Source organism: Serinus canaria, chromosome Z, assembly GCF_022539315.1.
Source record: "Serinus canaria isolate serCan28SL12 chromosome Z, serCan2020, whole genome shotgun sequence".
NCBI classification, from domain to species: Eukaryota; Metazoa; Chordata; class Aves; order Passeriformes; family Fringillidae; genus Serinus; species Serinus canaria.
In genome coordinates this window covers 21,023,038-21,038,465 of record NC_066343.1, presented here as the reverse complement: position 1 = coordinate 21,038,465, position 15,428 = coordinate 21,023,038, and the positions used below count along the sequence as shown (strand labels likewise).

Below are 15,428 nucleotides of genomic sequence, written 5' to 3'. Positions count from 1 at the left end.
CAGAATGGTATCTCAATACTGTGGTTTTATGAAAGACAGTAGGGACTTTATCTGACATGTTTAGATTAGGAAAATTTACCATCTCTATTCTAACCTTACAACCTTATCTCCTGAAAAGCAAAACCCCCTGCATATTTTGTGGAATTAACTGAGGTGAGAAAAAAGACCTTGGGGAGTAAAAAATGCTCTCTGAAGTATTTATCTGAAAGCAAAGTTTATTTATTCAAAACACTTCTCTATTTTACTCTTTTTTTTAAGTTTTTAGAAAGGCTGGTAGTGTTACAGTAAATATTTTCAGTTGAAAGACAAAAACAAATATTGATAAAATTTGCAAACAGAACAAAATTACTATATTTTAAACCCTGGAGAAATAGAATTACTGCTATAATTTTTCATTAAAGACTTTTTCTTCAAGACCTAGAATTTGGTGGGATATGTCTTGAATTTCAAGGAGTGGCAGCTTCAGCAAGTTATAGAAATAGTCATATCCCTTCTGTATTTGGCAAATGGTAAGTACTGCCTGAATGTAACTTTACCTGATTTGAGGAGAAAATTCAGTAGATAATTGAGATTGGTCAAAAAACTGGCATTAAAGAAAAGTGATTAAGTTTTACTTTTCATTCTGACCCTTGGTCTCACCAGTCACCAACTTCAACTACAAATGGTTCCTTTACAGCTATTTTGCCACTGTTCACAATCACACAGTCCTGAAGGGGCCGATCATGTTCATCTGTCTGCTGGAGTTCTATCGAGTGCACCACAGACTGTCAAAACAAAAAAAGAACAAACAGAAAGGTTCAGTTTAGCCAAAGAAACTCCAGTGGCTGAAGTCTGGTGCCACAGAAACAAAAAAGTGCACCTAACATCACTGTTTACTAACCAGTTTGTGAACAAAGACCATTACCCTGTCAACTTCCCACATCCTTTTCTTTCCACATTAGCAGTTGTGTCACTGTGTAAATCAGACACAACTGACAGAAGCACTGGGAAGGCTGTTTGCCCTCCTAGAAAATCCTTCAGCTAATAAAAGCATTTTGAAGGGGCAACTGAAAATGTACATTCAGCTGATTAAGCTGGCACATGCAGGATTCTATCAGTGGCCTGTGAGCAGAAAGGGAATCCAGAGATCACAAAAGGCAAGCATTATTATTTTTCTAACTGTACGGCATAACTGTGCTTCCAGAAATCTACTTACTTTTAGCATATAACTTACTTTTACTTTTAGCATATAACACACACATACAGATTTTTAGCATGGTACCAGTATTTTTTAAGGACCAAATTAATTTAGGTATATTGACAAACTTGTTTTTTGATATTTGTCCATTCATCTGACTAAGCTGAAACTTAAGTCTAAATAGCTTCTCAAAACAGCTACTACTGTAGATCATAAAAACAGAATTCAGTACGAACATGGGAGTGAGTGGTAAGTATTTGATGAAGTTTTCAAACTCCTCAAAGTCCGTCCAGCAGCTCATGTTTTCCCCAAAAATTTCAAAACACGGATTAAAAGGGAATAATTTGTAAGGAGAACCAGACTAATAGGAGTATAACCACTTGAAAACATAATTTTTTAGCTTAAAATTCTGTTTGGCCTCTCATCAGTATGTGTTTGCCTGCTTTAGATAAACATGCATCTAAAAATCTTTAACAGCAAAAGTGTTACCCATAACTAGCATGTGCTACAAAAATTTAAACCTGTAGAAAAAGAATTATTTCATGGGTAACAGTGTTATTGAAAGGAGGAGCTGAACTTCTTCATTTGTAATTTCCAAAGGTGTCAGTGTTGATTTCAATGCTTAGCAGTCTGAAATAAGGGCTGTGAAAGCCAAAAGCATGGTATGGATTTCCATTTCTGCTATTTCAGTTCTGGATCATCCAGCTGGAGCTCTTTACAATCATTTTCTACCATGTATGTATTAGATGAATACTCAACTGTCTCTGAACCATGGTAACAGGGGTATAATGGGGCACAATTTGTCCAGATCAACCACTACTTTAAACTTACCATTCCATCAAGGACTTTGCCAAATACTACATGCTTTCCATCTAACCAGGAAGGCTTTGTCACACTGATGAAGAATTGGGATCCGTTGGTGTCTGGGCCAGAATTAGCCATGCTAACCCATCCAATTCCATAGTGTTTCAGCTTGAAGTTCTCATCAGGAAACCTTTCTCCATAGATACTTCTTCCTATGTCAAAAAAAAAAAAAAAACTTTAAAAAAATAAATCAAACGAAAGCTGCTTTTTGTTCAAAAATGGGAAAAATGAAGTATAAATTCACGACTTGAAGATTGATTATTTGAGTAAACACAGCAGCATCACTGTTCAACCATCAGCAACTCCATAACTAAAATAATTTTTTGTGTAAAGGTAAGCTAAACCAACACACAAGGAAAGAACAGTCAAAGCTGATAATGCTTTATCCCTTGAATTTAGGCAAGCTGAATACCTTCAAAGGTCTATTTTACAGACACCACTGAACAATATTATACTTCATCCTGTTGAGCAAATAAAGTATATACTTATGGCCACTAATAATAAGACTGCCATGACAATTATAGCATTTAAACTTTTCCCCTATGCCAAGAAATTGCTTTAGGCATGTTTACAACCATATGAAGACCAAATGGAAGTTAAGACTAAAATACTTGGTGTGTATGTGTACAACCACTACATAAAGATTCTGATGTTTCTAAAATAGTTCAGAGAGAAAACACATCAGTCATGGTTAAGTCACCATCACTCTCTGAAAAGAGAAGGCTGTCTGTCTCACTCTTTACTTGTGCAGTGCCTAGCACAATAGGGACACTGTTTCCAACACCACCAGATGCTATCCCAATAAAAAACATCAGCAAGCAAATAAATGCTGCCTACTTTTAATGCTAAAAACTATGTCTTTGGTATTATGGCCTTCCTCATTGTTGACTGCCAGGAAAAGGAATGTGTGTTTTCCATTCTACCCCAGAAGGGAAATCACTAACAGTTCATGCAGACAGTTCAAACTGTAGCATGTCAAGAATGTGCATGTAGAGGAAGAGAAGAAATCTGCAGCCAGAATGAGTGCAGTGCAAGAGATGCTGCGCTGGCATTGCCCCCCTGAGTGTACTAAACTGTTCTTCTGGAAGCTTAGGAGGGAGAAGTGATACACACAGCCAGGACTCACAGGACCAGCAAGTTTATGGTTTCAGTTTTAGTAAGAGAAAAACATGGAGAGGGCATGACCCTCATCTTCTAATTTCTTTCTCTCTCCTTGTTAAGAAATTCATTCTCACAGCACATTTCAGAGGTTCCTCAGAACACACTGAGCTGAGGGCAGAGAGGACAGCCTCCTCCTTCCCTACCTGCCTTCCCTCTACGCGCTTTCACTGTTTCATCACGGATTAGACTTCTGCTGGATGACTTGAATTGGTTCACCTATACATGCAATCAGTGAGTGCCTCAGGGAAGGAGCGCTGTCACAAAGCCAGAGCAGGGGAAGGGTGGAGACATCCATCTTTTGAAGTTGTAGGAGCAGCTCAGCTGGTCACGTGGCTCCAGCCCAGCACGCAAAGCCATGCTTCTTGAATGGGGACAAGTCACAGACAGAAAAGAGCTATCTGCAAAAATTGAGGACAAAGGAAGAGCTACACATACTTATAAATCAGATAATCCAAACAGCTGCAGCTTAGGCTACAAGACACTTGGAAAAGTACTAGATGCTCTAAACCAAAAATGGGCTGGTTTGGGGTTTTTGCATTTATCTGAGCAGAAACCATGAAAGAATATGCTGGTTTGCCCATACCTTCAGCAGACATTTGAACAAAGAAAAGGGAACCTGGAGATACTAAGTGTGTTACCTCCTGATCCATCTCCAGCTGTAAAGTCTCCTCCTTGAATCATGAAGTCTTTGATCACACGATGAAATTTACTTCCTTTGTATCCATATCCTCTCTAAGAAAATGAAATAATTCTTTAAATGAATGTAACATCCAGTTCTATATACAATCATATGGAAATAAACAAGTTGTGAACAGCTAGATTTCACAGAATATACCACCAAGGGATATAATACTGTTAAGAAACACATTAAACTGAGGTGCAGCTAAAAACATCTAAACTGCACTGCCACAAAGAAGGCATTTATTCACGTGATCAAAGCCATTGTTTTTATTTGACTTTATTGTCTGTGTCTGACCACAGTAACTCCACATGCTAGATCTGCAAGGCAGGTACAGATTGAGGTGCTCATATCCAGCATCTCATAATTACATCTTGTGAACCAAGGACCTCAGAAGACACACACTAGTGCACATCCTTGGGGACAGCACTTGTGCACAGGCTTCAGTGAATGAAGATTGACAGTCCACAATTGAAACAGCAATAAACACACACTGCTTTCCCAAGCTAAACTTGAGTACACAGTAGAAGGAAACCGCAAACGTACTTCTCCAGTTGCCAACGCAATGAAGTTCTCCACGGTCTTTGGGACAACTTTTCCAAATAATCCAATTATAATTCTGCCAACATCTTTGTCCCCGATCTTCACATCAAAGAACACCTGAATATTTTTGTGAAGGGAACAAAAGTGACATAGATGTAAGCACAGTAAACAGCCAAGCTTTTCAAAGAGTAGGGTGGTAAGAAATTACTTCTGGCTGGTCTGTATTAATAGTATCCTGCAATTCCTAAGGGTGCTGTTTCAGAGAAATCCTTTCAGAGCCACCAAAATCAGGTTATGCAGAAAACTGTTTGAGAACCGGTGATTATATGTTTTGATTCTTACTGCTTTTAATGGCTCAGTGTATCTCAATGGCTCAGTGTATTTAATATGCTGTATCTCAAGTTTGAAGATAGTGCTCAAGAAGATTTTTCCCAAACATGTAAGTCTTTAAAGCTGAATGGAAAAAATGAAATATGAAAGGAAGGAAGAACAACAATTCTATTCCCATATGGGGGAAAACAACAAGGAACTATAGTACTGACACTCCCTACAAATGACCGTTTGTTATCCATTCATAATCTTCACTGTTTTAGGCATCAGTACGTATACACAAAAGTCTAAATTTCATTGAATTTTCTTCTTTTGGGAAGAAAATCCTTTGGCTCAAGCCAGCAGTTGCCTTCCTAAACAAGAATTCAACCCAGTAGAAAAATAACCAGGCCAGATTATTCAGGTGATTGCCCAAATCTTCAATGTATATGTCACTGAAAAGCAACTTCAAAAAGACAAATGAGTTACAAGACATTTTAATATAGCTCAGAATCTATGAATGCATATTTGAACGTGCAAAAATGTTCCAATAATTACTGAAAATAGGAACAGCTGTCAGGAAATGAGGCATTTTGAAGTTCTGAAAAAGTTACATAAAGGGTATTACAACTTCTAGGAAACAGCAATGTGTATTCCTATGATGTGGTATTTGCTGTTCCTTGTGGCACTCGACCAAGTATTGCTTGTCTGTAATGCTAAGAAATTAGTCCAATAATGATAATAAATGACCATAGTCTCTCCAATGTGAATGCCTCTTTCACGCTCTCCTACTAAACATTTCTACCATTTCTTGATCTTCTGTGTGGTTTTGACTGTTGAACTTTTGGCTAACACTATAAAAGCGCTATAAAGGAAATAAAATTCCTTTTGATACACCTCATTCATTTCCTTGACACTTGGCACTGAATAACATGCTTCTTAGATGTGTGGCTCCCAAAGTAATAACAGCACACTTTCACTAACTTTTTAACGGTTTTATAAACAAACCTCTCTGAATTGTGCTGCCAGGGTTATCTAGGTAAGGGGTATTGCCTTCCTACGTTTTCTAATACCACTGCCTGTCTATTTTGCCTGGAAATGTTGTTCTACTAGGACTGCCTGAAATACATGGGCATATATAAGTAACAAGACCAAGGCTACCAAACAATCCCCCCACAGAGCACGAACATCATACACTTTGTTGACAGCACAAAGAGACAAGCTTGTCATACACTGCAAGCCTAAAACAGCACAAGGCTTCATACGTGGCAATGCTGCTTGCATAAGCAACAAACCCAGTACTTTTAGAAGTGTCTCTGCATATTTTTGGCCACAAAATCAAGTACGGAAATATCTGGTAGCCCTAGACACCATTTCTGCATAGAAGAGCCATGTTCTCATGAGTGTATTTCCCAAGTTCCCTGGAAATTCAGTAAGCATGTGAGCTGGTTGATATAGCATTTCTGAATCTCAAAAAACATCTGGCCAAATTCATCACCAAAAACTCTGAAAGAAAATAAATATTATAAATTTTCAGTCTTATTAAAATTTTCATAAATATTTAATCATATTTAAAACCCGCAGTTAAGTATTTCAAGACTGAAATGAAAAAAGAACACACCAGTAAGAGGGGCTGGTTCTCATAAAAATATTCATATATAATTTACACAAGATGCTGTACATCTAACTGAAAAAATGGACAAGAGTTTTGACTTATTCAGGGAAACTAAAGTGACTTTGAAAGGAAGGTCTCATGATTCTTAGAGACTAGCTAATGTAATAACCTCATAAATGCAGAAATACTGTATATGGTGTAGAGCCACAACAAGGGGGCCAAGATACACTTGGAATCATCCTGAGCAGTTTAGTGAAAGGTTTGGCTTTGGGCTTGTGAAGGTCAGGGAAGGAAAACAAATACTAGAAATAATTAAAATGGATACAGTAAAGAGATAGGCATAGCTACATCTGTACTGTGAATTCACACCCTGAGTGCTGCATGAAATTCTGGCCTCTCTACTGCAGAATGATGAAACCAACCTAAAAAATGTAGAAAAATGGGCAGAACAGATGCTTAACAGGTATGGAGTATCTTTTATATGAAGAAAGGTTACAGAAAACTACTTAAACTGAAAGAGAGAAAACTGGTGTGATTTGATGAGCTTTGTGAAGTTACCACTGCCTAGGACACAAAAAATTGACAATGCAATTCTTTATGCATCACAACAATTAGAGAGGGGCATAACATTATAGCCCAGGCAGAAGGAATGAAGAAGGAAAGTACTTTATGTATAATTAAATAGGAATATGTTTCCAGAAGATTCTTTGAAGGTCAAATTTATCCTTCCCCCCCAAAAAAAATCAAATCTGTGGTCTAGAAGTCCATGGCAATGAAACTGTAAGCAGTTACAGACAACAGTGGCAATGACAGAGACAAAGGCACAGTCCATGCCTTAGGATGCTGAGGCCACGCTAGAGCAAGCAGTTCTGACCCTGCCCTTCCCTGTCACACTTTCATCAGTGTAGGTGTCTTTCCCAGCATGGGCGCATTCTCTCCTGATTGCAGGTGGAAAAACACTTGTGGGTTGAAACACGGAATTCCAAAGTTGGACTAAACATCCCACCTCCTGCACCAAACATTTTTTGGAAAGAGATGCTGTCATGCTGCAGCAGTTAGGTGCATCCCTATCCCACGAGCCAGCCCCACAGCCCACAAGTCCATTTCCTGGGCAGTGCCATTGCAATGTCCACCTGTGCAACAGGCGCACAAGCCCATCCATCCTGCCTGCCCAGGAGCCCTGCAGCACTGAGCCTCATGGATCCCAGATCCACGCAGGCACTGTGTACACCTCCTATGGGGCCAACAAAGGGCTCTCAATACCAAGAGCTTCACACAATGACAGAATAGGGCAAAGTGGAAAGGACACAGCGAGTCATCTGGCCCAACCTTCCCGCTCAACCAGGGCCATCAATTCTCTTCACGGCAGAGAATTGTGTCCAGGTGGCTCCTGGATATCTCCTGTGAGAGAAACTCCACAGCCTCTCTGGGAAATCTGTTCCAGTGCTCAATCACCTGCACAGTAAAGAAGTTCTTCTTCATATTCAGGTGGAACTTCCTGTGTACCAGCTGGGCAGCACCGAGCAGACCCTGGTCCATGCTCTTGGCATCCTCCCCTCAACACACTCATAGATATTGATAAAGCCCTTTCTCAGTCATTCCTTTCCCAGGCTGAACAGGCCCAGCTCCCCCAGCCTTCCCAGCAAGAAAGATGCTCTGCTCCCCTGGACAACTCAGTAGCGTCCCATTGGATCCTCTCCAGAGTTTCAGCAGAGAGGACAGGGAGGAATGAATAAAACCCATGGCACAGACGAGCCCCAGAGCAGTCAAACCCCTTGCTGCTGCTCAGGGCAGCTTGGCAGCACCAGCAGCCACAAACTGCCCTGGCAGCAGCAGAGGCTGCAGCAGCGCTCGAGGAGTGAGGAATTTGAAAGTTTCCACTTCTGCAACCCAGAGGGAGGCTTTGCTGGCCCGAACTCTGCGGTGCGCCAGCGCCTACAGAAAGGCGGCATGCCCAAAGAGGTTAAAAACCAAGTAACCAACCAAACAACCAAGAAAACCTAATAAAACGGTGACGTTCCGGCGTTAGGCCAAGCCCGCCCCAAGTCCTGAGTGCCCGGGGTGCGGCGCGGGCCGGCTGTAGAGCGGGGCAGGGCAGATGCCGGCCAGCTCCCCCCGGCACGCCGCCACAGCCGCGGGATATCCCGGCCGCGGGCGCAGCCGGACCCGTCCCGAGGCTTCCCGGCGGCGGAGACGCCGCCCCGGCCGCGGGCGAAAGTCACCTTGGCTGTCACGCTGGGTCCCCTCCTCTTGAAGGCCTCGGCCACGGGGGCCAGGAAGCACAGACAGGCCATAGCGCCGAGCACAGCCCCGCGGGCCATGGCGCCGACCGAGAGCTGCGGCGCCTGCGCCGGGGAAGGGCGGTTCCTCCCGCGCAGGGGCGGGGGGCTCTGGGGAGCGGCCGCCCGCCCCAGGGAGCGGCCATCTAGTACGGGCGAAAGGCCACCAGTCCCGTGAGGCGATCATACATCCCGGAGAAAGGCCACCAGTCCTGGGGAAAAGGCCACCCATCTAGCGGAGAGGCCACCCATCCCGGGGAGCGGTCATCCATCCTGAGGAGCCATCACCCATCCCGGGGCGTAGCCACCCGTGCCCGGAAGCGGTCACCCATCCCAGGAAGAGGTCACGTATGCCAGGGATCGGTCACCCACCCTGGAGAAGCCGTCGCCCATCCCGGCCGGAGCGGTGGCCCGGCAGGGGCCCTCCCCGGGCCAGCCTCGCCCAACGGGAGCTGCGGTACCTGAGAAGGGTACGACCGCCCGGCCTTCGGCTTCGCCGGGCTGTGTGCCCAGCAAGGTCCCACGTGTGGGTGATGTAGCCAAAGCAGTAAAGGCTTGGGAGATTGAGCCAGCAGTGTGCCCTTGTGGAAAAGGGCAGTGGTATCCTGGGCTGCATTCGAAAGAGTGTTGCCAGCAGGTGGAGGGAGCTGATGCTGCTCCTCAGCCCTGCTGAAGACACATCTGGAGTGCTCTGTCCATTTCTGGGTTTCTCAGCATAAGAGACACGTGGAGCTCCCGGAGCGGGTCCAGTACAGAGCAAGAAAGGGACTTGAGCGTGTCTCTTGTGAGGAAAGGCTGGGCCTGAGAGTGCTGGGCCTGTTCAGCCTGGAGAAAGGATGACTGAGATGGGACAACATCAATGTCTATGAGTATCTGAAGGGAGGGTGTCAAGAGGATGGACAAGGCAGTGGTGTCCAGAAACAGGATGAGAGCCAACAGGCAGAAACTGATGCACAGAATGATCCACCTGATTACGAGCAAGAACTTCTTTACTGTGCAGGTGACTGCACATTAGAACAGATTACCCAGAGAGATTGCAGAGTCTCCTTTACTGGAAATACTGAAGAACCATCTGGGTACAATCCTGTGCTGTGTGCTCTCAGACACCCCCCATGACAGCTCTGCGGTCCCTTCCAACTTGACCAGTTGTCTGATTCTGTGATTTTGGGAGTGGGTTGCTGGTCTTTCATGTTTACTGTGTTTAATGTGCTGAGTAGAAACAGGAGCCTGTGAGTAGAAACAAGTGCCTGTGAGGCACTTGTGATACTTTTAGGTTCATTTGTGTTAGTAGTGGTGGTGCACTGCTTGACACCCATGTCAGCTCACACGTCTAGCTTTGGACAATAAACAGCAGCACTGAAGGAATTAATCAAACACAAACATTTCTCCCAAGCTATTATGTGCTAAAAAATCATTTGTATTCAGGACCTGTTTCAAATGGTGTTGCTGCTGCAGTCCCTAGAAAATTTGTAAATTGTAGCACACACTGAAGTTTTGTGGCTTCTCAGCTGCCAGCGTATGAAAGTTAAAATGAATGCCAATACACTGCAAGCAGGAAGCTGTCAGTGCCTTATGTAAACACACTCAGGCTTACACCCAGCAGCGCTTGGTTCTGGGTGTATGGCATAGCACTTACACAGAGAATTGCAAAGCCAGCCCAGAGCCCAGGTGCAGTTCCCAAAGGAGTGTGTGCTCTGCACCACCGTACGTGCGCTGCATGTCTGCCGAACCCTTCAGCTTGAGACTGTGCCTCAGCTGGCAAGTAGTAGAGACAATAGCCACAGACTCATAGAATTGTTTAGGATCATCGAGTCCAACCATTAACCCAGTGCTGCCGAGCCTAGCACTTAACCATGTTCTTAGGCATCACATCCACTTGTCTTTTAAAATATCTCGACTTCCCTGGACAGCCTGTTCAGTGCTTAACAGCCCTTTTAATGAAAGAATTTTTCCTAATATCCAACTTTAACTTCCACTGGCACAGTTTAGGAACATTTCCTCTTGTCCTAAGGCTTTCTACTTGTGAGAAAGAGGCTAACCCCCTCGCTACAGCCTCCTTTCAGGTTGTTGTAAAAGAGTGATCAGGTGTCCCCCTGGTTTTCATTTTCTGAACATCCCCAGCTCCCTCAGCTGCTCCTCATCAGACCTGAGTAACAGACTGTTCCTCACCTTTGTTGACCTTCTCTGGACACACTTCAGCACTTCAACATCTTTCTTGTAGTGAGGGGCCAAAAACTTAACCAGATTTTGAGGTGGCCTCACCAGTGCACAGTACAGGGTGACAATCCCTTTCTTGGTCGTGCTGGCCTCATTTTTGATACAGGCTAGTATATCATTGGCCTTTCAGGCCACCTGGGCACAGCTGGCTCATGTTCAGCCTCTGTTGACCAGCACACCCAGGTCCTTTTCTGCTGGGCCACTTTATAGCCTCTCTGCCCCCAGCCTGTACCACTGCTTGGGGTTGTTGCGACCAAAGTGCAGGACCTGGCTTTTCCTCTGTTAAACCTCATAATCTTGGCTTCAGCCCATCAAACCAGCCTGTCCAGATCCCTCTGCAGAGTCTTCCTACCTTCAGCTGATCAACACTGCTGCCCAACTTAGAGTCATCTGCAAACTGACTCAGGGTGCACTTGATCACCACATCCAGATCATGGATAGATTTTAAACACGACTGTCCCCAACAGTGCTGTCCCCAAAAGTGCTGAGCCCTGGGGAACAGCACTTGTGACTGGTCAGATCTGGATGTAACTCCATTCACCTCCACTCCCTGGGCCTGGCTGTCCAGCTGGTTTTGAGCAGCAAAGGGTGCACTTGTCCATGAACAGACAATATCTTTGCTGTGTGTTTTCAGGCGGCTTGTGCAGCTGACCAAATGCCTACAACACCTGAAGAGTTCAGGCGTGCTTGTGGAACATGTTCTCTCATGTAGACATTTGTCAGGCATCTGGTTTGTGTACGGCAAGGTTTCTCTGAAACAGACGATGTAAGCTGGTATATTGGGAAGATCCACTTCAAAATTCAAGCCAAAACACAGCATACCCTGATGCTCACTTTTGAATTTGTGGGGTGATCACAGACTGTCTTTCACAGGGGATGTAACTTTTCTGCTCTTTTCCATTCTGCCCACATGCTGCCTGCACAAGTGTATCTGAGTGTAGTGAGATTTCTCATCAGGCGACTACAGCAGAAATTAATTTCAGGGGCACAGCAGAGGGCGTGGTTACAGCTTCTGCATTACTTAGCACACAAGCAGAAGCACCGAATTTTCATCTTGCTTAATTGACACAAATAGATCCTTTTGACTGATACAAATAGATCCTTTTTCTTCCAGAGCTGTAAAACATACTTGTAGTTCCTGAATCAAAGAGCAATCTGAACTAATATAGGGCTTAACTTTGATGTCAGACCTATGTGCTCGCATTTTGTACAATTGAGGGTTTTACCAAAGCCCTGCCCCTAGGGACTGCCATCAGCACTAGGGGATATGGGGCTTCAGGACATGGTTCAAGACATTATCCTGTAGCTATTTAGATCTGTGCATTTTAGTAAACCAAAACTAGATCATGTGTGTGTAGGTGGTTATGTCACTTCTCTGATCCCTTTGCTAATGAGCACAATATTGCACAGTAATACCCTTTAAATATCAAAGCAGGCCCAAAAGGAAATGTGTCTCTTGTGGTATATTCCTTGATATGTCAGTGCACTTTCAGCAGGTATGTTAGAGTGAGAGTTTATGCAGAGTAAACTGCATGTGTGTTTATAATCTCTGCCAGATACTGAGAATTTAATATTATGATTCAGATGCCTTCCTTGAGCAAACATGTAGCAATGGAGCACAACTAACTATGGCATTAAGATTTACTGCAGAAATAGAACAAAATCCAGAGGCTTACTGGTTTGTTCCAGTAGTTGGACATAGACTTTAAAAAATCTGTATTGCTGTATAAAATCATTAGACAATAGTTAAGGATTCTGTCTACTAGTGACAGAAACATTTTCAGTCCACATATGTATCTAATCACGTAAGTCTCAATAGTTAAAATCCTGGAAGTGTAAATTTAACATTTCCATCTCCATAGAACAATAGAATATTTGAGTTGGCAGGAACCTGATCTAGTTCCACCTCCCCTTGCCATGCACAGGTACACATTTCACTAGACTAGGTTGCTCAGAGTCCATCCAACCTGACTGTGAACTCTTCCAGGGATGGGACAGCCACAGCTTCTCTGGGCAGCCTGCTCCAGTGCCTCACCACCCCCACCATAAAGAATGTTCTTAATATCTAACTATCTATCTTTTAATATTTTAATTGAAGTATTTTTAAGTTTGACATGTGTGGGACAGAATGTTTTTGTTACTTCAAATGCATGTGGGTCACCAGGTGAATGTGTAAAGAAATAAGGAAAAAGGTGGAGCCAAGGCTAATTCCAGGTTTTGAGTTTGAAAGAAGACCAAGACTGGCTGATGGGACTCTATTGTCTCAGAGCAATTCAGTCAGAGTAGTGTGGCTCTTCCCTGCAGCCACGAGAGCAAAGCAGTCCCGGCTAGCAGCTCCCCAAGCTTGGCTGGAGGAAGCCACAAGATTTGCCACCCCCAGGTTCCCTTAGAGGACCCCAGGTGGTGGTGCCGTCTGTGGCATGGGGGGCACAGGCGAGGAGGAGACCACGAGGAGTCCAAGGCAAAGGAAAAAGAGAGGACACTTGCGTGGCTGTCAAGGAGGCTCTATTCCTCAATGGTTCCAGAGGCAAGTGACAAAGGAGACAGGACAGGCTGGGGGGGGGGGGGGGGGGCTGATACAGGGAGTGGGCGTGGAAGGGGGGGGAGAGACTCAGAGTAACCAATAAGAATAGGGTAGGGGAGGAACGAACAACATATTTGAACCAATAAAGATCAATACATGGGAGGGGAAAAGCCCCAGGGGCAAATCATACAGCACAGTAAGGATGACTGACATGGAAAAATCTCGAACAAAAGGGGGGGGTGGTTACAGTGAGTGACGAGGGGAGTAGGTGGCACCACTGGGAGGGGAGAGGACTTATAAGGGCAGGGAGGGAGGAGGGAAGGATCACTGGGTTTGATGGGCAGGCAAGTGGCGGGAAAGGAAAGTAACAAACAACCTGGGACAAACCACCATGAGGGGAGAACATGGGGGGAACCAAGGACCAAACCATTTTCTTAACACAAAACAACTAACACAAATAATAATAACAAATCTTTAAAAACACGATGCCTCAGAGTAGTACATTGATTCAAACCAGGAGGTGCAGAAGAATGAGCAAGGAGCTGGGAAATCACAAAAAAGATGATCTATCTGAGAGGCTCCTTAATTTAATACTCCTTTTACAGAGTGCATGTAGGTGTAGGTATGCTGAACGACACTATCAAGTCACAGTACTACTAAGAGTAACCTTTCACTCTCCTTCAATAAAAAAATGTTAAATGTTGGTGTTTGCTAGGATGACTTCCCTGTTTATTGACACGTAAAAATGTTTCATCCATGTACAAGAGGGCAGTATGAGGCAGAAAGAATGAAAAGAGTGCTTGATAGCACTGAAGATCTTTAAAAACAGCAAGATGAGAAGATGAGATGGGATCTGGTTTATATTATCGTGGAAAGTTTATGCATACTGGTGATGCTGCTAAATAATTTTTGGAAGAAGATAAAACAATGTTTAAAGAGGAAATCTTGAAAAGAGACAGAAACTTAATATGTTCAGTGAAAAGTCAATTCTACACAGAAAATCTCTTCCTGATGCTAAAAGAAGTACACGTTCTTTTTGTAGGAGTTTGATGTCATGACGATCAAATTTGAAGTATACAAAAACCAGAAAAACAGTAAACTTTGTGCTAGCTGTGAAAAAAAGGAATCCTTTCAATGAAGCTTGACAATGTGTAAAAACTTGTTATGATGTCTTTATTTTTCTGCTTTAATTATTCATCGCTTTCTTGAAGAATTTTGAGGTCTTTGCAAACTCTTTACACCAGCTAGATACAGTGTGCTGAGAACTACATTGAATGCACTGTGGCTTTGCGCAGCGACAACTTCTCCGTATTAAAATTTTTAAAAAAGATGCAAAATCAAGAAAGGGAAATCAACAGGAAACCATTCTTTCAGGTTCCATCTTTCCTAGCCATGAGCAATTTGTTCACCTCTTCAGTGATGCTGATTTGCAAAAAACTGTTATCATTTCTTCCCTCAGTTTTCTTTCCTGTAGACTAAACAACCCCAGTTCCTTCCATCTTTCCACATGGGTCAAGTATTAGAGCAGGTGTCATCTGGATGTATAGCTTTTAGTTGAAATATTACCTTTGTCTTTAAACATGTGTAGAAGCTACAGATAAGCACATTTTGTCATTTCTTGCTCTTTTTTTCCCTTTATTTTTAAGTAGTTCAAGTGACATAAGGCTGTTTTGGCAAAGATTATGTAGCCCATTCAAGGACTATGCTCAGGCTGTCTTGTGTTTGTGTTATGGTGTACGGGACAGGTTGTGTTTTAGAGCTAGCTGATGTGTTATTTGGGTGCTTGTCTCTTGAAGTCACCAATCTTTAAAAAGAATAATTTGCTACTATTTGACAGTCTTCAATTTAAGTAATAGTGTCTGTAATGAGATGTTTCATTGTTTCTTTCAGGCTTTCTACAATTTAAAATGGTTACAGAAGAGAGAACTACTAAGCATATAGAATCTGACAGATTTTAATTTCTAGTAGTACTAGCATTGGCAGTAATTCTAGACATCCATTCAGCGCTCTGGCATGATATGAGCTATGATTTATTGTAGTTATATAGAAATATTACATAT

The 15,428-nt window shown here is 43.3% G+C and overlaps 1 protein-coding gene across 1 annotated transcript; it reads right to left on the bottom strand.

Moving 5' to 3' along the window:
• Positions 1-116: 116 nt before the first annotated feature.
• PPIC (peptidylprolyl isomerase C) lies at positions 117-8,712 on the bottom strand. The gene is made up of 5 exons (XM_050986483.1): positions 8,571-8,712; positions 4,428-4,541; positions 3,841-3,934; positions 2,009-2,193; positions 117-764 (listed from the first exon to the last, which is right to left on the bottom strand). Exons 1-5 carry the CDS (start codon positions 8,667-8,669, stop codon positions 636-638), a joined length of 621 nt encoding a protein of 206 aa, XP_050842440.1. The 5' UTR covers positions 8,670-8,712; the 3' UTR covers positions 117-635.
• Between the last annotated feature and the right edge of the window lie 6,716 nt (positions 8,713-15,428).

Excerpts from the sequence above, each read along its gene's own strand:
- PPIC (XM_050986483.1), bottom strand. The coding sequence starts at position 8,669 with ATGGCCCGCGGGGCTGTGCTCGGCGCTATGGCCTGTCTGTGCTTCCTG. Across the intron at positions 2,194-3,840 it reads AGCTGGAGATGGATCAGGAG|GAAGAAGTATCTATGGAGAA; the intron begins GTAACACACTTA and ends TTTTTGACATAG. Across the intron at positions 765-2,008 it reads GCAAAGTCCTTGATGGAATG|TCTGTGGTGCACTCGATAGA; the intron begins GTAAGTTTAAAG and ends TTGTTTTGACAG.